Consider the following 25,140-nt stretch of genomic DNA (forward strand, 5'->3'; position numbering starts at 1 on the left):
ACATCACAGCGAGGTTAGGATAGGACTCATCATGACTAGCCATGTAGTGTGAGTCCCAGTTTTCCCATTCCTGGAGTAAGTGTCTCCCTGAAAAAGCTGTTGGAGAACTGGATCACGTGCACACCAGTGGCTCAGCAGCGAAGAGAGCACTGCAGACATAGGCCAGGACCAAGGACAGCACCCTGGATAAACGTCAGCTCCCTTAGGCTGGAGTCAGCACCAAGGACAGCATCCCTCTGCTGGAGGTTGTACCAGGGACCAAATTAACCCACTACAAACACTACAAAGTGTTAACAGTGCCCTCAGGAGGACACTGGCAATGACAGCAGAGTACAGGAAGACATGGGAGGGGGAGGACGGGACTCTGTCTCCTTCTGTGGCTGCTGCAAGCTCACACTTGGTGTCCCTTTGTCTTCTAGCTGCTTTCACTCCCCCAGACAAATTCACGTGCCATTTACTGAATACACTAATGAAGTAGTACCTCCTTTTTCAGGGGACCAGGAAAGGTCATAAGGATCAGGATGGTCAAGACTTCTACAACACAGACCCGAACTTCTGAAGATGCAGAAATGAGTGTGTACACTGACCTTCTGAGCAAGGTGACCTTCTATCCAATGTAGCAACGGAAGATGGACACACTACCCTGTGGGAGACTCTGTGAGGTGTTAGCCCTTACATGACTGTGACTTAATGCATTTCCAGGGGGGATTCCTAAACCCCAAGTGATACGTTTTCATGCATATGTCTGTAGGAGAATGAAATGCTTACATGTATCCTGTGATTACTTTTCCAACAGAGTCATCCTTAACGTGATGCTCAAAGGAATTAAAGAGCTTATTATAACATTCTTCTAAATGAACATACTGCATTTAATTTCTCCATTTACTATTCATGTTAATGGCAGGCAGGATTATCAGGGATTATTCAAGAAAAATTGAAAACCAGTTTTGGGTTTTCCCTCATGTAAATATTTTTAAGTTCTTAAAACAGTTTCGGTTAGCATCCCTCCTTGCACACATACAGATCACTGCATACCGCCCTTAAGACACTTCCACAGTCTTCCCTGAACTTCCTCCCTTGCCACTGCCCTTCCTCCCTGAGAGCCCTCTTTCGATTTATTATCACACACTACACACATGTGTGCAATTAAATATACCTTTGCATGGGATAAAACATACAATATCATGCCTCTCTCCCCCTGCATCACCTTCTTTTGTATTTCCCTAGTGGCTGAGGACCAGGCTACTGTACCTTAAAAAACAATAATAACAATGAAAGTTCAAAATGTTACAGCAAGTGTGGCCATTAAGTCAAGGAAAAGAGTAAACATTTCCCACAGTTCCATCAATGAAACAGCCACGATCAAAACTCAATAGAATATTTAAAACTTGAATTTGCTCACATGGTTGGAATGCATTTCTCTCCTATCAAGCCATATCCACTCACATACTAAATAGCCTGACTTTAATGCATGGAGAGCATTTCATCCTATGAATACACCACAGAGAACCGATTTCAAATGTTGAGTACTCAGATTTATAACTTGAAGCTCCAATGAGAGTAGCCTGATAGTTTTCTTCCCCCTACCCCATCTTAGAGAATGAAGGAAAGTTGGCTCAGGCTCCCAATTACAAACCCATGACAGTCAAAAGCCACCTACAAGATGCAAACACCTCCACGCAACACTTTCTCATCATCTGCCCTGTCCCTGGCTACAGAAGCTGTTCCTCCCTGTGCTCTGTCAGTGCAGATGCTGATCGTCACTTATCCCACACTGAAGCGTTGTGTGATTTTAACGGGCCATTGTGGAGTGGCCATTGTGGAGTGGGTGTCGGATCATGTCCTGCTCAGCCTCTGAAGAGTTGTGTGATTTTAACGGGCCATTGTGGAGTGGGTGTTGGATCATGTCCTGCTCAGCCTCTGAAGCGTTGTGTGATTGATTTTAATGGGCAGCTGTGGAGTAGGTGTCGGATCATATCCTGCTCAGACTTTGCATTTATGGTTTCCCAGTCCTCTCCTCCTGCATCTTGTTAAATTGTCCTAACCATTAAAAAAAAATTGTGTCCCTACCAAGATTCACACCCTCAGCCACTCCAGCAAGTATACCACTTAAGTGGGAAACCAGCTTCCAGTTCAGAGGTTCCTAGGACTAGAGGCCAGAATGAGGTATGCAGATTGTGGTACCTGTGGTCTGATAGAACATGAAACATGACTGATAGTTTGGGCATGAGCAATGCATTCAAAAGACCATGATGACCAACCTAGACTACAGTACCAGCTGCCCGCCATAGTTAAGGGAGAAAGGAAAACTTGTCATGATACCAATAACCTTAAAAAAATTACATCCCACAGACCAAGCCTAAAGAAAACACAGGAAGCAGTATTTTGGGCTGAAGAGAGAAATGACTATAGCCAAGAAGGTGTAGAAAGAAAAAAATGAAACTATAATTACTAACACACAAGCAACAACACTGTGTTGGCTGTGTCCATGAGCACGTGTAAGTACAGCCATCTAACGCTTGACAAAGACATCCAAACCATGCACTGGAGAAGACAGCATTTTCAGCTACCGGGGCTGGGAAAACTGGATGTCCACACGTGGAAGACCAAAATTAGACTGGAATCTATCCTCTTGCACAAACACTAACTCCAAATAGATCAAAGACCTAATGTGAAACCTGAACCAATGAAGTTGGTAGAAGACAACAGCACAATACAGGATATGGGCAGAGCAGAGGGTTCTCTGATAGGACCCCATTTGCCTAGGAATTAAGCCAACAATTGACAAGTGGGGCTTCATAAAACTAAAACGCTTCTGTACAGCTAAAGAAATAATTGAATGAAGAAGCTCACAAAATGGTAATCTTTCCCAGCTACACATCTGACAGAGGATGAATATCCAGAATGTACAAAGGACTCAAGAAACAAAGAATCAAAGAGACAAATGGCCCCATAAAAAATGGGCTTTGGATCTAAACAGAGACTTCTCAATAGAAGAAATAAAAATGGCTTAGAAATACCTCAAAAAATGTTCATCATCCCTACCATTAATGGAAATGCAAATCAAAACAATGTTGAGATGTCATCTTACTCCAGTCACACTGGCCAAGATCAACAGAACAACAGACAATGAATGCTGGTGAGGATAGAGGGAAAAGGGAACCTTCCTTCCCTGTCGGCGGGAGCAAATGAAATGTGACCTTCAGATGAACTTCTATATTGCCTGTAAGATTCTGCTGGGTATATACCGCTGTAAAGAACAAACAGATGCCGAGGAACCAACGTGAGAGAACAAAGTTAGGGACCACCAGAACGCGTGCAAATTCATTCCGTCCCTACAAATCCCTCATGTAAAAGTCCTAGGTTTCACTATGCTGCGGCTTTCCTTCTGGGCCCTGTCCTGCAGTCTCGGAGCCAGTCTCCCGGGCTGTTATAGGTAACAGTACACGGACTAAGCAGGTTGTATTTATATACTCAGACAGTATGTGTAGAGAATGGGGCTGTCCCCACAAACTGCTGTCAAGACTTGAAGTGTGTTCTCCACAGAAGCCCCAGGCTAAGGGATATACACCCAGTGTTAAATGTAGAGAAACACTGATACCTGTAATCCGCCCTTACCTGTCGGCCTATGATTATGCGTGTGCTGTACCGCCTCAGGGGTCACATTCTTGGGTGGTGTCTCCAAGGCAGGAGTCTGAGGTGTCCCCTTATCTCCGCCACTTGAAACATTAGGAAAAAGTCTCTTCAGCACCTTTTCAGTAAACACTACAAAGGCAACAGATTAACATAGAAATGATTTACTATATTTACTTAAATTACATACGGCTTTCATTCAAAACAAAGGCATCCTTACTACCCAAAAGCCAAGCAACTGGCTCCAACACTGGCCACTAGCCCTCAGAAAATCCCTAGGCACATACTCTCAGGCCACTGTGCTGACACTACTTGGCAGGCGACCTCCCAGACCCCATGCTTCAAATGGACTTCCATGGCCTCTGCCCCTCAAATGACCCCACTGCTCAGGGGATAATCCGTCTTTGTGTTTGTTGGCCTTCTTGAGGCACAGACTTGCAGATAGGGAAGGATCCTAGGCCTGTCAGAGATGAAGAGCACTCAGGGGTTTACCTGTTACTGCACCTGCAGGGAGGCACCTGTGTTATGTGACCCTACTTTTCCCTGATGGGGGTCAGCCTTACACTGCATTTCTCCTATACTGAGTACAGTCAATGAGCCACCACACAGTGGAATTGACACTTGTTCCAGAAACCAGCTAGGCTGGACAGTCCACGTGCAGGTCGGACATCTCCTGTAGTCTGAGGTGTGACAGACCAGCTATGAGGAGACCAGCAGGGCATGGGAGGGCAATACACTCTCCAACATCTCTCCCCTTTGAACTGGCTGACAAGTATCATTGTACAGCTCTAACAGCTTTAGTGTGAGTGTGGTTTTAGTTTGCACTCTTATGATGCATCTTAGAACTTCAGATGGGCAGTAGAAGGTGTAGACTCAAAACAACCGAGGACAGGGATCTGCAATGTGAAATATGAGAACAGATACCGAGTGGCTAGGAGATGGAGATTTCCTCGGTTGCACACAAAAGCACTCTTCAACATTCCATCACACTCTCAGAGAATTTGTGCTGAGGAAACCCTTGAGTGTGTATTTCAGTGGTAGCAAATACAACGTTGGTTTTGTTTTTTTTTTTAAAGGTACTTGCTATTCTTTTTCTCTTCTAGAAGTTTCTGTTTCAGGTTTAACATTGAGATCTTTGATCAATTTGGAATTGATTTGTGTGCAGGGTGAGAACAAAGGACCACATTTCATTCTTCTAAACGTAAACATCCCGTCTTGCCCACACTGTTAAAGATGCTGTTTTTTCCCTGGATGTGTATTTTTGGCATCTCTATCAAACATCAGGTGGCTGCACTTAGATCTGGGTCCTTAACTCTATTCCCTTGGTCGGTGTGTCTGTTTCTGTGCAGGTACCACGGTGCTCTGCCACTGAGACTCAGTGGCGTTAAAATTGGGAATGGTGACATCTCCACAGTGCTCTTAGTGTTCAAGGTTGTTTTTGCTATCAGGGTCTCTTGTGTCTCCATGTGAATTTAAGATTTTTTTTTCAATTTCTGTTTGGAATTGTGTTAGAATTTTGATAGACTGCATTGAATTTGTAGGCCGCTTTTGATAGGAGGCCATTTTCATAATATTAATCCTACCAATGCATGTACACGGAGGTCTCTCCACCTGCTGGTGTCTTCAATTGTGTCTTCAGTGTTTTAAAGTTTTCAGTGTGTGAGTCTTCCACTTTCTTGGTTTGTTTTACACCATGCAATCTCCCTTCCTCCCTCCTTCTCTTTCCCTCCCCCACCTCGAGTGTTTGTGTGTGTGTGTGTGTGTGTTTTGTTTGTTTTTAGGGAACAGAACTGTTTCCCTGATTTCTTTCTCAGTCTGTTTGTCTTGCTCTATGGGAAAGCTACTAATTTCTAGACATTACTTTTGTAACCTACCACTGTTATGGAGTATTAGTTTAAAATATGTTATATTTGTTTATGCTGTAGAACATTTGTTTAATGAGGCAAAGATGTGGTGCATTTTTTTTATGTTGCATTTGTTTAACTCTGTGAAGCTGTGTTACTTTGCCTGCCTAAAACACCTGATTGGTCTAATAATGAGCTGAACAGCCAATAGCGAGGCAGGAGAGAGAAACAGGCAGGGCTGGCAGGCAGAGAGAATAAATAGGAGGAGAAATCTAGGGAAGAGGGGAAGTGGAGAGAAAAGGAGAAGGATAGGAGGATGCCAGGGTCCAGCCAGCCAGACACACAGCTAGCCTCAGAGTAAGAAGGAAAGAAAGGTACATAAAATCAAGAAAGGTAAAAAGCCCAGAGATAAAATGTAGTTAAAGAGAAATGTGATAATTTAAGTTAGAAAAGCTGCCTAGAAACAAGCCAAGCTAAGGCCGGGCATTCATAAGTAAGAATAAGTCTCCATTTATTTGTGAGTTGGGTGGCAGGCCCCCAAAGAGTTAAAAAAAACAAAAAACAAACAAAAAACAAAACAAAACAAAACAAAACAAAACAAAACAAACTCCAAACCAGAAAACCCCCACATAACTACATACCACTTTGGCTGAAAGTGCCTATCAGTTCCAGCAGTTTCCTGATGTAGCACTTGGGGTCTCTTATGCATAGAATTATGTCATCTGTGCATAGGGATACTTTGACTTCCTCTTTCCCTATTTTTACCCCTTTTATTTCCTTCCCATGTCTTATTGCTCTAGCTAGGACTTCAAGCACTACATTGAACAGGAGTAGAAAGTGAACATCTTTGTCATGATCCTGATCTTAGTGGAAAAGCTCTCACAGTTTAATTGAAATTACTCTACACAGGGGATCCTGCTCCTCCCAGAGCCCACAGGTTGCCAAATGAATAGCACAGATCACGGTGTGGGTGACTTCTCCCCGAGTTCTTGGTCAGAGCCTGTCCCAGAGACTCCCAAAACAACATGGCTATTGCCCTCACTCTTGGTTGCCCACAAGAACTCGATGGTAAGACCCTATTGCTGAAGACGGCACATACTTCGGTCACAGAACATGGACCAGGAAGCTTCCTGACTGCTGACTAGCTTCATAATGCTAGAAGTTATGCAGGCTGCTGGTGGGGGGTCAACAGTCTTACTACCCAGCTGTGAACCCTGAGGGCCACAATAATACTAGCATGGCAAGATATGCCCAAGGGTACAATAGAGGCATGGATATTATGGTAGTAATCAACTGCTTTCTGATTGGATTTAAGACCCATTCCACATGAGCAAAGTCGTGCCTGGTATTGGCCAAGAATCTGTTGTTAGGGAAATCACAGGTACCGGGGGTGAACCTTCTCTTAGTCTGCTAAATGGACACAGTACCAAACTGCTCTCTAAAGTCTCATCTCTACACCCAACAATTAGTACAGCTCTCAGACCTCATCAGAGAAGTTTCTTTTATGTAGTAGAGGAAGTTACTGCAAAAACTTCCAACTGGCCCACTGCAGAGAGTTAAGTGTCTGTGGAGTACTCAGTCACAACTGGGGCATCTATACATATCACACCCCTGCCCCTGAGGCTCAGGGACTATCAAGGAAGAGGTGGCAGAGAGATTGTAAGAATCAGAGGCTGGGGCTCTGGACATGAGTAGTACAAATTGGGCTTGGTGGGATATATATGTGTGTGTGTGTGTGTGTGTGTGTGTGTGTGTGTGTATGTATATACGTATATGTATATATATGATACAGACACAGAATTGGGAGAGTTGAAGGTGAATCTGGGAGGTAGCAGGAAGAGTGAGGAGCAATATAATCAAAACACCCATGCATGTATGAAATCCTCCAAGAATTAACACAATTATTATAGTCAGCTAGCTAGACAGACAGACGGCAGGCAGGCTGTTTGTATCCTGTAACTACAACTCTCAGTGGTTTCTCATATAATTTCTCAAAACCCAAACAGTGCTCATCGAGGGAACACGTGCAAACTGACACTGTGTGAGCAGAGCTGTTACTAGTGCAGGTCTCTGTAGGGCAGAGCCTCTCAGTGCGGAACGGTTCCTTTTAGTTGAAGTTCACACTTCGGATGGGGTGGAAACTGTGAGCTGTCACTTTGTCACGTAAGACCATGGATTGTGAGGTCCTGGCAATAAGAGATTTCCTACAGACTAGTATAGTATAAAATTATAACTAGTATGTTGGACCCTGACAAAGTGTGGTTCTCATATAATCTACTGAGGATGAGCAGAACCAAGATCTCTGTGCAGAAGGGCCATGTGTGGGACAACCTATATGGAATATACCTTTGTGGCCACCCAAGCCGCAAAGAGTGTTTTAGGCTATAGGGTAGAACCAGGCAGTCTGTGAAACATTTCTAACAATATACTATAGCATAGTTAAAAAGGAAGTTTAAATTTTCACACAAAAACCAAATTGTCATGGGTATTTCTTTCAAATGGTAAAGGAGCAAGTTCCTTATCACAAGGACTATGGTAGTTCTTCCTAGGGAAACAAAAGGCAGATAAAACATACTTTGTTTACAAATGGTCAATGAACAAGCGTTTTCATGAATTATAACAAATTCTAAGATAAAATTGCTACTAAAGACTGTGTTTCATGAAGGAGTACAGGGCTGAAAAAAAGCAATCCGGCCATGTAGCTGAAATCACCTTAAAGCCACAGCTTCCGGTAGGTATGCATGTGTGTCTGCGCAGGCCTGAAAACATTAGAACTATGAAGAAACGCCACATACTAGCAGGACCAAGCAATGCCATGGAAGCCACTGGCTAAGCAGCTGCCCACAGCAAAAGGATGTCACAAAGAAAGAAAAACAATCCCAAAGGTGGACAACCGTGCAGGAGAAATCAAGCCATCTCCAGGACACGCTGAACTTCACAATCATTTGTCCAGAGTCTGTTTAAACCATAAAGCTGATGTTTAAATATATATATATATATATATATATATACATATTTAAACACACACACACACACACACACACACACACACACACACACACACAATGAGTTATAGACTGAAGTGTGAAACCTCCAGATCAATTCACTTGCCAGGGCTTTCTAATATAGATTTCTGGGTCAACACAAACACAAACAACGTGGTAAGAATGTGCTAGAGAGCAAAGATTAGGAAGCATTTTCTACAGAATTTAATTAATGGCAGTTTTGTGACAAAACTATTAAATGCTCCGAATAAAAATAATTAATACAGATGTGTCAATCTCACAGAAAATTTAAAAAATAAGATAAAAGTAAGGAACAAGGCTATGACTGACGGTGGGTATTTCTTTGAAAAGAGTGATCAATACAATGTAGGCCATACTGGTACCATGGCTGCGGCCACCTCAGTACAGAAGACAGAAGAGATGAGTTGCAATCTCTAACTGTGCCTGCAGGACCCGGAAGTCAAGAATGAATTTGCTATCACAGTCAAGATCAGAGAATTCTAAGGCCTCCTGGCTTCTCCACTCACTTTATTTCTCACTTTTCACCTGTGTGACTTCTGCAGCTGGCTGCACTTTTTCTAGGGGTTTAGAAAAGATGGTTCTTATCTCAGGAATAACTTTCAGACAGGTAGGGGTGGTCTGGGTCATGTATGAGACCCTGGAAGAGCTTCCGAATGCCAGGAGTCTCCTCATCATTCTGTATCATTCTCTAGGTCAGTCTGTCTGCCTACCCTTTCCTCACCCACCGTAACCCCCAGGAGTGGTATGGATGCTCTTGGACCCTGCCTGTGTTCCTTGCTCCTTTCTGTATGTTCTGCCTGCTCGAGTTCTCACATGCTTTGACCATCTCCTCAAATACTTGCCTGCTTCTCGACCCCTGTTTCTAACAGCCCACCCATCAACACACTTCCCAGCCCCCTTACTCTCTGGTATTTTAACAACCAAGCCTCAACTTACCTTTTCTTCTTCAAACCTTGTGCCTTCCTAGGCTAGTCTCTCCTTAGCTAAGGCATTTGCTGGCTCCCAGTGGTCTAGAGACCTCAGCCCACACTGTCCCCCACATCTTTAACGGGAACCCTGGCCAATGCAACCACCATGCCATCCATCTGTTCAGGTCTTCACTAACCGATCATTCCCTATGACCATAATGCAATCTTCAAGAGCTATGATTTGCTTTCTACTTTCCATTACAAAACCATGGACAACAGAGAGTCCCTGTGTACACCTCAGTGTCCCCTGAGACTTCCTACCGACATGGTGCCACTGTCAACACTGGCACGTGCTGGTCCAGGCTCAGCTGCATCTTACTAGCTTGCACAATCAGTACCTCTTCCGGCCCTCCTTCCTTCCCACGTCCTACAAACCAGCATTCACTTCTCTTATTTTCCTTGTTGTTTATGTTCTTGATGCTTTTTGAAGACCAATGTCAGATAGTTTGTGGACTATTCCTAATTTTGGTCTGTCTGGTGTCAGATTGAAGTTTTAAAATTGGACAGTACTGTTATTTATGGGGAGCTGTTTTCAAGGCATCAACTAGGGCTGTTAGCCTGTCTCCTTTCCGCTGACATTAACCTCGACCATGCCTGGGTAAGACTGCTGGGATTTCTTCCTGCAAAGTTACTGTGTTTCCCTTCCCGGTGGACAAGTATCTTGGGGGAGAGATTCTGGGGCTTCATGCCTTTTCTCCACTAAGTCAGTTAAATCAACTGTGGGTCCTGCTTATGGCACAGTCGATGGATTCAATGTTGGCTTCATGCTCTCATTCCTTCTATATTTATTATATGGGATTCTTCTTCAAGGAAGCTATTTACATTTTCACAGTAGGGATTATTACTTTTTATTACTCATCCATTTATGCACTAATAGACATTCATTTATTCTGAGGGTTATAGCTCTGCATTATTTTCACATATTTTCTGGCTCAGACTGTTATGTGGTAGCAGCGTGCTCCCTCAGTGTGGGCCAGTGCTCTCTGGTCTGCTCCACTGTAGTGAACACACAAGCCACCACGTTCCACAGGTCACAGCAGTGTACCCTCCATTCTCTGCCTAGACCTGTAGTCAGCAACTGTAGTGAACGCACAAACCACCACGTTCCACAGGCCACAGCAATGTATCCTCAATTCTCTGCCTAGACCTGTAGTCAGGACCTTCTCTGCCACCAGGACAGGAGGAGATAACTGCTCATTTCTTATTACAAATCTATTCCTGTTTACTCTTTGCTTAAAGACTACTGACTGCTGCTTTGCAGGGATAAGCAGTTGCAGGCCACAGAAAGCCTTGTCTAGTCTTCAAAGCAAACCACAAGGACAGTGAGATGGCTCAGAGGGTACAGGTGCTTGCTGCCAAGCCTGACCACCTTAGTTAGCTCCCTGGAACATAGCAGGAGATAAAGGACTCCCACAGTTGTTGTGTGGTATTGTTGTGTGTGCGTGTGTGTGCCTCTAAGTGTGTACACACATAATAAACAAATGAACAAATGCAAAAGAAAAGGAGTCTTTAAAAAAGAAAAAAAACCCCTAGAAATCTGGACAGTAAACTGAGGCAGTACAGACATAACTAACAGCAAAAATGCTGATGGATCAAAAAGAGGCACACCCGTGCCACGCCAATCTTCATCATGTAGGAAGACAGAGCTGATACTGCCAGTATCACCTGGATTATCAACAAGACCATAGGAGGACGTAAGAACGCAGGAAAATGAGTTTGCATTTTAAAAATAAGCATAAACACAATTTAAGTATGAAAGTCCTTAACACTTATACCTCAAGTTTTTATATAGAAGATAGGAATGGGAAAATGTCATATAACTTCAAGAGTGCAAGAGTCAAGACATCTTCTAAATATACATTAACCAAATAGGACTGAGGGGCAATCGTTCTTTGTGAATTGAAACTGAACAATGTTCAAACAAAATAAAACAACATAAAGACCAAAGAGGAGACCTTTCATTGCTCCAAATTATACTAGTAAGTATTTTGTAAACCCAAGTGGTTACTGTGACTTCCATGACATGCAAGGATTTTTATCACTCACAAGCTTATCTTTGACTTCCAGTCACCTCTCTGTAAGAAGGACATGTTCTGTAAGTGGCATGCATTCTAGAAATCCATCTCCACCACCATCCTGCAGTAAACGTTATGGCAAAATGAACATTTAACTCAGGAGTTAAGGCATGATGCTGATACTAAATGTTGGCAGATGATGGCTCTGTGTCCTGCTGTCCATAATGGTTAACTCGTAGGTTCAACATGACTAAAATGTAGAATCTCGTAGGAAACACATGCCTGTGTTTGCCTGAGAGGGCATGTCCATGAAGGTCTAAGTGAGGAAGGAAGATCCACATTGATGTCAGGGTACTATCCATCTGTGGGAACTGAGACACCGAACAGAATATCAGTGTTCACGTCTCCCTGATCCCTGACAAATCCATTTGACCAGCTGCCTCCTCCTGCAGCTGCAACTCCCATCTTGGGATGGACTGGACTCTCACAGAGTGAACCAAGATAATCCCTCCGTTTTAAGTTGCTTCTAGCATTTTCTCACAGAAATGAGGAAAGTTGGTATCAGAAGCGGGGCTGCTGCAGTGACAAGCCTGATCATCTGGTTCACGGGCCTTTGGAACAGCTCGGTGGGAAGGGTGTGGGTGGGAGTTTGGAACTCTGGGCTAGAGAAGTCAGAAAGTGCTGTAAGTAGAGCTTAAATGGCCATTCCAGTAGTTCAAAAAAAAAAAAAAAAAAAAAACAGAACGCTAAGAGAAATATTGATACTGAAGGCCCAGGTCGTGAGGTTTTATAGGAGAATAAGGGCTCTATTTGTAACAAGACTAGATCCCACTGTGTTACATTCTGATGAAGAATGTACGTGTGTGTGTGTGTGTGTGTGTGTGTGTGTGTGTGTGTGGTCCGGTTTGTGTATATAAGTTTGGTGAGGAAGAGAGCATGGATCAGTTTAAAGTTGCAAATAAGGCAGGTGAGAAGAAAGCAGCCATTAAAGAGAAACTCAAATGCTCTGCGCTGAGAAAACAAGACATGTGTCCTGAAGGAAAGACCTCACCCATCAAAAGATCCAATTTCTAAAAATTAAGATTTATTTCAGAGAGCCTGAAATGAAGATGTGGTTAAAGGGATTAAGAGCAAAAACAAAACAAACAAATAAACAAACTGCCTGGGAGAGTCCCAGGGTCATCCACAAAGGCATCCAGAGACCATTACAGATATGGTAGGAGGCCAGATTACATCGCAAAATAACGAGAACTTGACAGGATTTTCCACATGGTGCTGGTTTTGCAAGTATATAAAATACAGGACTGATGGGGTTGTGGAGGCTTGTACCAAGATTCCAGAAAGCAGCTAAGGACAAACAAGGTGTGGTAGAGTTGAATTTCCTACGAGAAAACCCTCAGAGGTCACTAAATACAGCTGCAGAACTGAAGTTTAAGATGCAATGGTGACTCCAGGATGTCAGAAATGCCAGGATCATAGGAAGTCCACCAAGGAAAGGTGTGGATACATTCTAGGACTTGAGAGAGGTGGCGGAACTGGAGGGGCAGGATGCCCAAGGCTATGAGGGCCCAGATGATGGCCCTGCAAGTCTCAGATGCTAGACACGGGCCTGCGGCATGTGGTGTTTGTTCTCCTGGGTTTGCACCTTGCTTGGGTCCTGTCTTCCCTGGATGTCCTCCATTCTTCCCTTTTAGAACAGAACTGCTTCATTTATGCCACTGTGTTGGAAATATGCAAGATTTCCCCCTTGAGATCATCTTGAGTCAGAAGAGAATCTGTACTTTTTTTTGTTTTTGTTTTGTTTTGTTTTTTTTCGAGACAGGGTTTTCTCTGTGTAGCTTTGTGCCTGTCCTGGAACTCACTCTGTAGCCCAGGCTGGCCTCGAACTCACAGAGATCCACCTGCCTCTGCCTCCTGAGTGCTGGGATTAAAGGCGTGCACCACCACTGCCCGGCCCTGAGAGTCTGTACTTTTGAATAATGCTGAGACTTAAGAATATGGGGACTTGGAGACCAGAGAGATGGTCAGAGGGTAAGAACACTCGATGCTCTTACAGATGACTGAGGCTTGATTCATAGCACCCATGTGACGGCTCACAACCATCTGATGCCTTCTTCTTGCCTCTACAGGTATAAGACATGCATATGGTACACATACATACAAACAGGCAAAACATTCATATAAGAAAATAAAAGTAAATAAATTTAAAAAAATATGGGGACTTTTTAAGTTGGAATGAATGCATGTGACAAAATAGCCATAAGCCTAAGGGGGCTAGGAGGGCAATGGTATCATTTAAAGCTGATGTGTGGGGCTGGAGAGATGGTTCAGCAGTTAAGAGCACTGGCTGCTCTTCTAGAGGACCCAGGTTCAATCCCCAGCACCCACATAGCAGCTCACAGCTGTCTGTAACTCCTGTTCCAGGGGCTCTGATGCTGGTATACAGACAGACCTGCAGGCAAAACACCAATGTACATAAAATAAAAATAAGTAAACGAAAGCTGATGTGTTTGGCATCAAACTGACAAGGGGGAACTTGTGATTATCGACCATCATTGTCAACTTCAGATTCAGGGGTAACTAGGAGACTCGTGTTGGGTTTGTCTGTGAAAGGCTTTTCTGAGCGGTACAACTGAGGAGGAAGGGCATACCCCGATGTGGACAGTACTTACCATCCCATGGGCAGGGATCCCAGACTGAACTAAAGGAAACGAGAATGTGAACTAACCAACAGCAGTCATTTACTGCTCCACGCTTCCTAGACCCAGCTGCATCCTCACTAACCATCCCATGTTCTTGCTGAGGCAACCAGACCTTTTCTCACTGCCCTGCCTTTCTCGCCACAGACGCACACTGTGACCCCAAACAACTCCCCTTCCGTTGTTTTTGCTCCCTATTTTGTCAGAGCGATGAGAGAAGCAGCTAACACACAGCTTCATGCACTATTTATGAAGTAAGTCTGTGAAGAAGCACAAATGCAGAAGGTCTCAAAGGGATGTCAAAATGGTATCCCATTACTAAAGGGGAGGTTTCTGTCTTTAGCATTAAGTTTAACTAATAAACATTAATCCAATTTAATCCTAATATCTTGACATCTAAAATAACTTTGCTAACAAATGTCTAAATATTTTCAAGTGCCACAATATGAAGCATAAAGTATTTTTGAAAATAATGTGATCTTAATGTGCAAATCACTTATAAAAGAACAAAGCTTATAGAGCAAAATTAAAGTACCATTGGTTACTTTCTACCAACTAATATCACTGGAAGGTTTATTCATGGACTTGAACCCTTGCACTTGAGATCACAGGGTGGATGCTGAACGTGAAAACAAAGTTTTGTGGATACTGGACCTGTGATCTAAAACCCTGTCCTCTGAAACAAAACATTCTGTGCTTTGCCCTGATTTGTTGCCTCTCTCCCTACAATGCTTCAGAACAACAGTAAACATAATCCTACAGATTTACAAGGCGGGGGAGGGGCGGGGATGCCACTGCAGTGCATCAGGCTGGCACTCATCGTCTACAAGGGTGAGACAAAATAAATCACGGTCCCGTCACTAACAGTGTTTGGGCCACGAACTTAAAACAGAATAATTAGCTATTTTAGATCATGACTTTGTACAGACACTTTAGTACTCACTACTAACACTGAACCTCCAGGTTAAAACAAAACAAAACAAAACTTATAAACGGCTTGACCATTTCCTATAAATAAGAACTTCTTTAGCAAATAATGTATGTTTTGTAACTTACTGTTTGATTAACGTTAAAAACAGACATAAATGAATGCTATCCTTCTTTGTAGACTGAGCCTTAGTATGTAAGTCCACAGTGCATATAATCACGCACTAGACAGGGGATGTAGCTCAGCTGACAGAATGGTAGCCTAGCATGCACAAAGCTTGCACAATTTAATTCCCAGCACTACATAAAACCAGGTACCATGATGCATACCTTAGCACTTAGGAAATGGAGGCAAAATTATCAGAAACTCAAGTTCATCCTTGACTACAAAGTAACTTCAAGGCCAGCCTGTGATATATGAGACTCTGTCTCAAAAAAAAATATTTATTATTAAATTTGTTGAAATGCTTCTTTTTGACAGGTTTGTTGAGTATATGTGTATGTATGTATGTATGTATACGTATGTATGTATGCATGTATATATGTGTGTGTATGTATATATGTGTGTGTTTACATACTATAAATATGGGCCTACAAATTAAGTGAATGGTTAAGAATCTCTTTTGTTTAAATTCTAATGTGCTTAAAAAAAAATTAAAGTACCCCCACAAAAGCAGAGCTGGATGATCTACCTAGTCCTTGGGAGACAGGCTCCTGTCCTAGGACCCAGAAGGCTCAAAAGCTCTCTGTTTTCATGTGAATGAAATAAGAATTGCTCAGTAGCCACAGAGATCCCTCTAAGCCTCGGCTAGGCACCGAGGCGAGGGAGCCTTCTGTCTTGCTCACACCTCATCAACATCCTCTTTTTCTAGCAGTGGGAACAAGTTTTATCTTGAAACTCTAGTGTCTGTCAAAAAGCAATCACAGGAAAATGAAGAGCAGGGGAATGGGTGTTTAATACCAATTGAAAAAAAAAAAACACCAGCCTGCAGGGGAAAAAACACAATTACCAAGCTGACCGAGCAATCGGAATCAGGAAATGATAGATAGAGAAAAAGGCCAATGTGAAAGAAAACATCCCAGTTAAAATTAATATGTTCTAACACTAAACACAGAAATTAAGTCTCCTTCCCACAGGGGAACTGATTTATTTTGATATAATTTTCAGAAAGAACTAAAGGCTCTCTATATTTCTATTTCAACTTAAAGGCAGAAACCAAATGAAAATAAGCCTTCCTAGTTCACTGTCCTTTGGAAATTAGACACTTAGGAAAAACTGTTAAGTACATACATTTCAGATAGAGGAACAGGAAACTTGATTGCCAGGGACAAACCTATGGACCCTAAGTACTTGCTCAATGCAGTTACTTGATTCAAAACTCTAAGGGTTGGCTTACAAACTGAACTTTCCCCCATTTTTAACAAAGGCGTTAATGGCTGCATTCAAGGAATTATTTTTTTCTGTTTAACTGTGGTGCTAGTATAGAGAGCAAGTGTCTAACAGTGGTTCTCAACCTGTGGGTCATAACCCCCAGGGGTCAAATGACCCTTTTATAGGGGTTGCACATCAGATGTCCTGCATATCAGATATTTACATTAAGATTCATAACAGTAGCAAAATTACAGTTATGAAGTAGCAATGAAAATAATTTTATGGTTGGGGGTCACTACAACATGAGGAACTGTACTGAAGGGTCACAGCACTAGGAAGGTTGAGAACCACTGGCCTAACAAGTTTCCCCAAGAAAGAAGAGAAAATAGGAAAGTGTCACATCACTCTGTAAAGCTTCACAGCCCAACCTACATTTTTATTAATATTAAAAACAGAATATGAGTGCAGAACTTCCTTTTCTATTTTATTTATCCCTTTACCTTACACATTATGGCCTTATGCTTATGGTGAACACTGCAACATCTCAATACATATAAATAGATAATAGTCAAATTAGAGTAAATATCTTCATGTTATTCCTTTGTACTTGGGGCCTTTGAGTGAACCTCTTGTTCTTTATAAAGGATCTGATAAGATATTGTAAAATTCACAATGCAGAGTAAACCATAGCTATCCTGCTGCGTCCTAAAATAGAATTTATTCTTCCTAAGGGGGAGGCATGGCTCTGTGGTTAAGAGTATGTACTGCTCTTGCAAAGGACCCATCATGTTCAGAACTGCCTATAACTCTAGCTCAGGAACATGACTTCCCCATACACTGCACTCACATGCTCAAACCCACACTCAGACATACATGTATACATACATAATAGAAAACAAAAGGAACACCCTAAAAAAATCTGTTCTTCCTCCCGATTGCATTTTCATACCGGCTGTGTAACCTAGCCACCTTCCAGTTCACAGGTCTCTTCATTTCTGGCCTCAATGACCACTATTGACTCTCCTGTGCTATTAATTGTTTTCAGATGCCACAAGTGAGTGAAAACACAAGCACAGTATTTGGCTTATTGTACTTAGCACAGCGCCCTCCATATCCAAGCATGATGCTTCTAGTGGCAGGACTTCATTCATGATAAGAGTGTGTGTACTTCCGATTTGAAAAGCTCTTATGTAAAAACAAACCAAATATAGAAATACAAATTTTCCTTTTTTATAATATTCTTTTCTGCAAAAAGAAAAATAAAAACTGTATGACAGAAAAGGGGATTCTACAATCTTCAAGAGCACCAAATCATATCCTATAAATTCAATGAATATTTTTATATTTTAAATTTTTTGTATTTTGATCACAAAACTATTTGCCCCTTGTTATCTGTGTGTATAATATGCCTTATTTAAAATGAGAACAAATGTATAAATTTCACTTTACTGAAGATATACTGTACATCTAGAAAGTAGAAGTGATGGAAAACTGTCTTAGGGTTTACTGCTCCTGTGAAGAGACACCCTGACCATGGCAACTCTGATAAAGAAAACATTTAATTGAGGTGGCTCACATTCAGTTTCAGAGGTTCAGTACATTATGATCACGAAGGGGAGCATGTCGGCATGCAGGCAGACGTGGTGCTGGAGCTAAAAGTGCTACATCTTGCAGGCAACAGGAAGATGACTAACTGTCACACTGAGGGAAGCTTGAGGAAAAGAGAACTCCAACAAAGCCACACCTCCACAGTGACACACTTCCTCCAACAAAGCCACACCTCCTAATAGTGCTACTCCCTTTGGGGGCCATTTTCTTTCAAACAACCACATTCCTCATCCATACTCCTGTAAGTAACTCCAATAAAACTCATTTGGTTCATCAAGTTGGACTTCAGTGGTATCCATACTTTGGTGTGTTGTGGGTCCCTATCTGGGGTGAGTAGATGTGCGTGTTCTGTCTCCCCAGGAAAAGTTTGGTCACACAACAGCTGCTAATTTAGAGATATGAGGAGTGAGATCAGTTCAGAGAGAGTTATTTCAAAATGGAATGTTCATGAAAAGCTGTAACACTGATAGAGCCATATGCTCACAGAAATTACAGCGAGGCGAAAGAGACGGATAGCAAATACCAACAAACAACCTTTAAAATCTAACTTCTTGGTCTTGCATGTTCAGAGAAAACCACCGGGAACAAATGGGTTTATGACAGACCCTTTTCACTTAATACAGATTTGTGATGAGAAAACCGGGGTCATCAGGCTTTTAACCATCAGAACTGACAGAAACAGGAAGTTTCACCATGGTTTGACAACGTCTCCTTCTCACCTCACTCTGTTGTATGAAGAAAAAGCTCTTAAAATATTATTACTAAAGCTACAACATAAATTACAAATCAAGCTACTTTACCAACTTAAACTTTGCAAAGTTCTTCTACTTTAAACATCAGCTTTGGTTATTTTTCTTTCCTTTGTAATATATGCACACACATGCATGCACACCCCTCATTTTACAGGGCACTTTAATTTGTCCAGGTTTGTTGTTGTTTATGGAAACCTGACACTTGCAATTCTTTCTTTTCAGTAAAAACTAGTGCTGACTGAATATATGCCGGCCCTATGTAGAGTTCCTGAAAATGATAGTTTCCCCCCATTTTATTCCTATAAAAAGCCAACGTATTTAACCTTTGCCTATAATCTAGAAAAAGATGAATAAACTGATTACGCTGTCACTTCACAAGTTCAGTACAGTATGTTAATTCAATAAATGATAGAATTATAGGTGGAGAAAATGATTAGGTGAGATTTAAGCAAGAGTTGGCAAGCTTTATGAAATATTAATTAAAAGAAAACAGTACTCCAGAAAAAGATTCAGATGGAACATGATTAGAATCTCTAAGTAGCAGAAATATACTAGAGAGCCAGGCACTGTGGCACATGCTTGCAACTCAGCAGCCCAAGGCTGGGACGGGAAGGTTGTGGGTTTTAAGATTCTAATCATGTTCAAGGCCAGCCTGGACAACACACAACAAAACCCTGTCTCGGAAACAAACACACACCCAAAATCCACTTACAAATACTTTAGTGCCTAAAAAATTGGAAGAAAATGTTCTAGGCACGCTTTGTTCAAAGCTTTTTCTCTTAGAGGTTTTTAAGGGCACCTGCCACACAATTAACTACCTATTAACAAGTTAAGTCCCAGGTAAGGCTTCTAATGTTTTCATTAAGACTGGTAAGTAAGTTGTAGCAGGGAGAGAGCAAAGGGCACTTCCAGGAGGATGGGCTGGTTCTGTCACAGGCCATAATGGGACCGTCACCAACCGCTCAGCTCACAGTGTGCCTTCTCCCCGAAACAGACTGAGCTGAGAAATGCCAGCTGCTGCTCTGAAGGCAAGTCAGTAAGCTGTACTTATTAGAAATGAAGACATGAGATAAAGTATAATTTTATACCAGTAACTCTAGTTTACATTAGATATATTTTCAGTCCAACATAAAGAAGCAGAGACTAGAAAAGCATCTAGATCAGTGTTTCTCAACCTGTGGGACATGACCCCTTAGGGTCCAATGACCCTTTCAGAGGGGTCATCTAAGACCACTGGAAAACACAGATATTTACATGACGATTCATAATAGTAGCAAAATTATAGTTACGAAGTAGTAATGAAGGTAATTTTACGGCTGGGGGTGAGTATTAAAGGGTAGCAGCCTTAGGAAGGCTGAGGATCACTTATTTTCACGTGGGGGTTCTGTTGGCTTGGCAGATGGGAAGGCTATCAAAGAAAAAGGCTGCCTGTACAGTGTCACTTCCCCAAACGTCCACACTGTCCTATGAACTCAACTCCCTAGGCTGTGACTTTAGGGCAGGACTTTATAGTATTTTTCAGGCATTTTGTATGTCTCTTGTCCCTCAAACACGTAGTTTTTTTTAGTTTTTCGAGACAGGGTTTCTCTGTGTAGTTTTGGTGCCTGTCCTGGATCTCTCTCTGTAGATCAGGCTGGCCTCGAATTCACAGAGATCCGCCTGCCTCTGCCTCCTGGAGTGCTGGGATTAAAGGTGTGCACCACCACCACCGCCCGGCCGTCATCTATTTCATTTTAAACAAGCCAGCATGGAAGCCTCATGTACTTGGTCTCTTTCATCACCTGACAGCTTTTGCTCTACAGGAACCTGCTGCTTCTTCCTGCACCCTGAGAAATGTACTGTGATACCCACCTGCTAGCTGTCTCTACAGACCCACACATACATCTGTGGGCTACCCGCCTAATCCTCAAAAAGCACTGCTGTTATTATCCCTGTGTAAAGATGAAGGCCCCAACGACTGGAGGCAATTAGCTCTGAGGCGCTAGCTTGGGTGAGATTGAAGTCAGGTCTCATTTAACTCCACCTCCTATCCCTAGGTGCTGGCCTGGGTGGGGTGGGGGTTGTGGAGACAGGACTGCCTGTGGCTCTTCAACTGTCTTCTCTAGGGCTCCTTCTACAGTCTCCAGCTACACCAGTATTAACCTGGCACCTGGCCTGAGTTTCTGCTCTCAGTCCCAGTATCCTACTCATTCCCGAGCTGAGTCTCTTCCATGAGGAAGCTGATGCATTAGCAGGCCTATTACAGAAGCAAGAAAGATAGCAACAGAACCATCAAAGACTTACAGTCATTTCTTCAATTACCCCTATGCCTTACAAGCTTTCTTGCCTCTTCTAGGGCCCAGAGAAGGAACAGTCTGGCACCCTTAGACCGTTCTCCACATTGGGGCATAGCCTTGAATTACACCAGTGCCTCTGTACAGGGAGGGGGATTTCCCGCAGTATCCCTAATGCCCGAGGCAGCTAACATTAGCACTGGGTGCTCTACCAACACTAGCTGGCCGAACGGACGCTGGTTCAGCACTCTGTATATCTCCTGCCTCTATGTAAAGCACACGGAACAGCCTAGCACCTTTGCTCACCACCTCAGCACTTGAGAGACTGAGGTAGAAGGATTACCGTGAGTTCAAGACCAGCCTGGGCCACAGAATGAGATGCCATCTCTAAAGGTAAAAAGACCCTACCCCTCTCCCCACTGCTGAGATCCAATGTCCCCGAGGAACAGCTGGACCTGGCCTATGAGGGACACCAGTGACAATGTCTCCATCGGCCAGGCGTTTTCTATCTATGTGTACACACAAGGTGGGAAGGCAGGGTCAGCGAGTGACAGGCTGAAGACAGATCAGTTCTGGTCCCATGCTTTTGCTTTAACAAATTGCAAGTGCTTAGCATTTTTATTCCGACTCAGGTCTCAGAGCTTGTTTCCCAGCATTAGGGCTCTTCAGCCAATCATGCTTAGAAAAGAAGAAAAGTTAACATTTTGTTTTCCATTACATTATAGCTATATAAAATATACATATGTATTTGTATATGTTTAAATAAATATATACATACACACATAAACATACCTATCTATCTATCTATCTATCTATCTATCTATCTATCTATCTATCTATCTATCTTACATGTATGGGTGTTTTGCCTTTATGTATGTCTGTGTACCATGTGTGTGTGTCTAGTGCATGTGGGAGGCCAGATTTGCAGATTTCCTTGTAGCACGAATCCTAATTGGTCTTAATAATAATAACTCGGAGTCAGATATCAGGATGAAAGCTGAAAGATCAGAGAAGCAGAGCAGCCAGCCGCTAGAAAGATTTACCTCTAGGGAATCCTCAGCACGAATGGGAGCTGAGCTCCTCCCACCTTATATTCCTCTCTCTGCCCAGCCATATCACTTCCTGTCTCCACCTCCCTAGTGCTGGGATTAAAGGCGTGAGATCTCAAGTACTGCGATTAAAGGTGTGTGTCACCACTGCCTGGTCTCTATGGCTAACTAGTGGCCTAGCTCCACACTCTGATCTTCAGGCAGGCTTTATTTGTTAGATCACAAGCAAAATATCACCATATCCCCTGGAACTGGAGTTACAGAAAGTTAGGAGCCACCATGAGGATACTGGGAAACTGGAAGAGCAGCCAGTGCTCTTAACCACTGAGCCATATCTCCAGCCTCTTCCACTTCCACTTTGTACTTTCAAGATTTATTCATCATCTATCTCCCTCCAAACACAACATTTTTTTTTTTTTTTTTTTTTTTGAGACAGGGTTTCTCTGTGCAGCTTTGGAGCCTGTCCTGGAACTCACTCAGTAGCCCAGACTGGCCTTGAACTCACAGAGATCATCTGCCTGCTTCTGCCTCCTGAGTGCTGGGATTAAAGGCGTACACCACCACCACCACCACCACCACCACCACCACCACCACCACCACCACCACCTCCCGGCTCAAACACAACATTCTTAAACTACTTAAATTTTACCTGATAATTCTGTCATATATTTTCTCCAATAGAAAAAGAGACTATTTTCAGGGGGTAGTTTAGTGACTGATGAAAACAACCGAAAAATTCCCTTCATTTTACTTGAATTTAGTGAGGCTATAAAGGTTTTTAGAGTTGGCTAGCTGCTTTACTTTGCTCAGGAGAAAGCATTTAATGTCAGGTTTAGACGCACCTTAGACACAGAAGGGAAAGCAAGCCGATGAAGCACGGGGTGTGGCACCAACTCAGAATGCAGGAGACAGCTGAACATATAGTACCAGTACACTGTTTGGACTCTCTTCCGGTGGAAGATTATAGCAAGGTTTTGCTACACGATAGAGAACTCTTATGTCCATTTTGGAACACCACATCTGATTGTTTCGAAATGGTTATGTCCTTTCTAATCCCTGAGATAGTCTTACTCTTTTTTGGGGGGAGGGGGGCAGGCAATTAGATGAAAGTGGGAACTCACTGGGGCTGAAGTGGGTGGTCACTAGTACAATTTTCTACACAGGAAAAAAATACACAGAAAGGGGATTTTTACTAACTAGTTCATGGTTTTCTTGCTTGCTGAGAAACTAGTTTCCTACTTTTTAAGCAGATACTTATTAACTATATACAGTTGACACTGGCGCTTTTTTTTTTCCTTTTTCATTTCATAGGAGAAGCATGTTTTAATCACAGAGAAGCATGATAGTCTCTACTCCCATTACAAGCTCTGCATTTCCAGGACCTCCCGACGCTAACCGAGAGATGAGGACCATAGGAACAGAGGGCTGGCCTGGCTGCCCTGGGTGGAGGCAGCCCTCCACACACTAGGTCTTGTGTTACTCCCCACGGTCCCCGACACACACCCTATTCCCACGCGCCAGCTTCGTCCTGGCGTTATCCTAGAGACAAGTGAGGACATCAGGTTCTGGAGGACTCTACTCTCCATCAGTGAGGTCGCAGAGACAACGAAAACCCCTGAAAGGCTGCGACACACTCCCGACCCAGGCAGCAGCAGGAGGAACCCACCACAGGAGACGGGCCCCACACACTCCACGTCCCCCAACACCCCGGGTCCCCTCAGGGCCCATCATGCCAGCCCTGCGCTAGATACTTAGTGTCCCAGAAGACCCACGATCCCCCTTCAGCCTACTACGACCGCAGGTCACAACAGCAGGACACTCTCCACCCCTGCGAGTCTCAGACCCAGTTTCCGCTCACGTCCCGCCCTTCTTGCCTACCGAGCTTCCGATGAGCAGACATACTGGACCCCAGCCGGGATCCTGGGCCCCAGCGGCCGCCCGACGAGCGCCCGGCGCTTCCGGATTCCTCTCGTGTAGGCCCGCCCACAATATTAGCAGTGCCTAATCCGGACCCGAATTCCCCGCCGCTGGGTGCCAATCATCCACATACAGCGTTTTATTGGTTCGTATGGGTCCTGGGCGTGGCTTAAGCTCTGCCTCTAGGAGCCTGGCTCCGGAGCCTGCGCGGAAGGTAAGGGGCGCCGTAGCGGCAGCTCCAGGGTTTGCCCCTCTGATAGACTTGGGCCAAGACACTGCTGGGGACGGTACCGGCTCTGCACACTTGCGGAACCTGGGGTGCAAGCTGGAGAAAGGTTGCTGAGGAGAGAAGGAAGACCTGGAAGCTTGAGGCAAGACTTGGTCCTTCTCTCGGCCCAGACCTGCTGTCGGTTCCGCGCCCCCCTCACTATGTCTGCAGAGGGGACTGCTGCGCCCGCACACCAGCGGTGCCCAACCACCGACAGCGCCTCCCCTCTGCTTCGCGTCTGCCGGTCCCTCTCTTTGTGTTGTCTTCCACCCAAGGCACTTTGCTTTTAAAGCCTGGCGGTGCTCCCGCGCTGGGACCCTTGTGCCCTGCTGACATTGACTCTTCTGTCCTTGGAATTGCTTCTTCGGAAGCATGACTGCCAAGTGTCTGCACGACCTGCAAGCTGGAAATAAACGTCTGTGAAAGGTCAGACAAGAGAGGTGCAGGACAAAGAAGACTGTAAGGACCGTATCCCAAAGAGACGAGCTCTTCGAAGAGAAATAGTGCAGGGTTATAAGCAGCGAGTTTATAACGAAAGACACAAAGTAGACGTCTTTGGATAGTGGAGGTTATCAAGTACAGACTTGAGGAGATGAACGAGGAAGACCTGATATTATGAAGAAAATGCTCAAAACAGAAAAGAAGACAAACTATGGTTCAAGTAAAGTGCCTGCCTGCCAGCCTTTGTTTGGGAGATCTGATGCCGGTAGGGATCAGGGAGGAGAGAAGGCGTGGCCTCGGGTGTTGCAGGACTCTTTGGAATAAGCTCTCCTATTTCAGTGAGAGTGG

General features: G+C 43.6%; 1 protein-coding gene across 2 annotated transcripts in view; it reads right to left on the bottom strand.

Annotated features, from left to right (window-relative positions):
- The window catches only part of Erich1 (glutamate rich 1), a 68,523-nt gene extending 44,384 nt beyond the window's left edge, over positions 1–24,139 (bottom strand). For both annotated transcript variants that reach the window (XM_059244703.1, XM_059244702.1), the window contains exons 1-2: positions 24,045–24,139; positions 3,619–3,765 (exon numbers count right to left, since the gene is read on the bottom strand). In XM_059244703.1, the coding sequence (XP_059100686.1) occupies positions 3,619–3,765; positions 24,045–24,066 (169 nt within the window). In that variant the 5' untranslated portion in view covers positions 24,067–24,139. The remainder of the gene's footprint in view (positions 1–3,618; positions 3,766–24,044) is intronic.
- Positions 24,140–25,140: the final 1,001 nt, after the last annotated feature.

This window comes from Peromyscus eremicus, chromosome 17 (genome assembly GCF_949786415.1).
Source record: "Peromyscus eremicus chromosome 17, PerEre_H2_v1, whole genome shotgun sequence".
In the NCBI taxonomy this organism is placed as follows: domain Eukaryota; kingdom Metazoa; phylum Chordata; class Mammalia; order Rodentia; family Cricetidae; genus Peromyscus; species Peromyscus eremicus.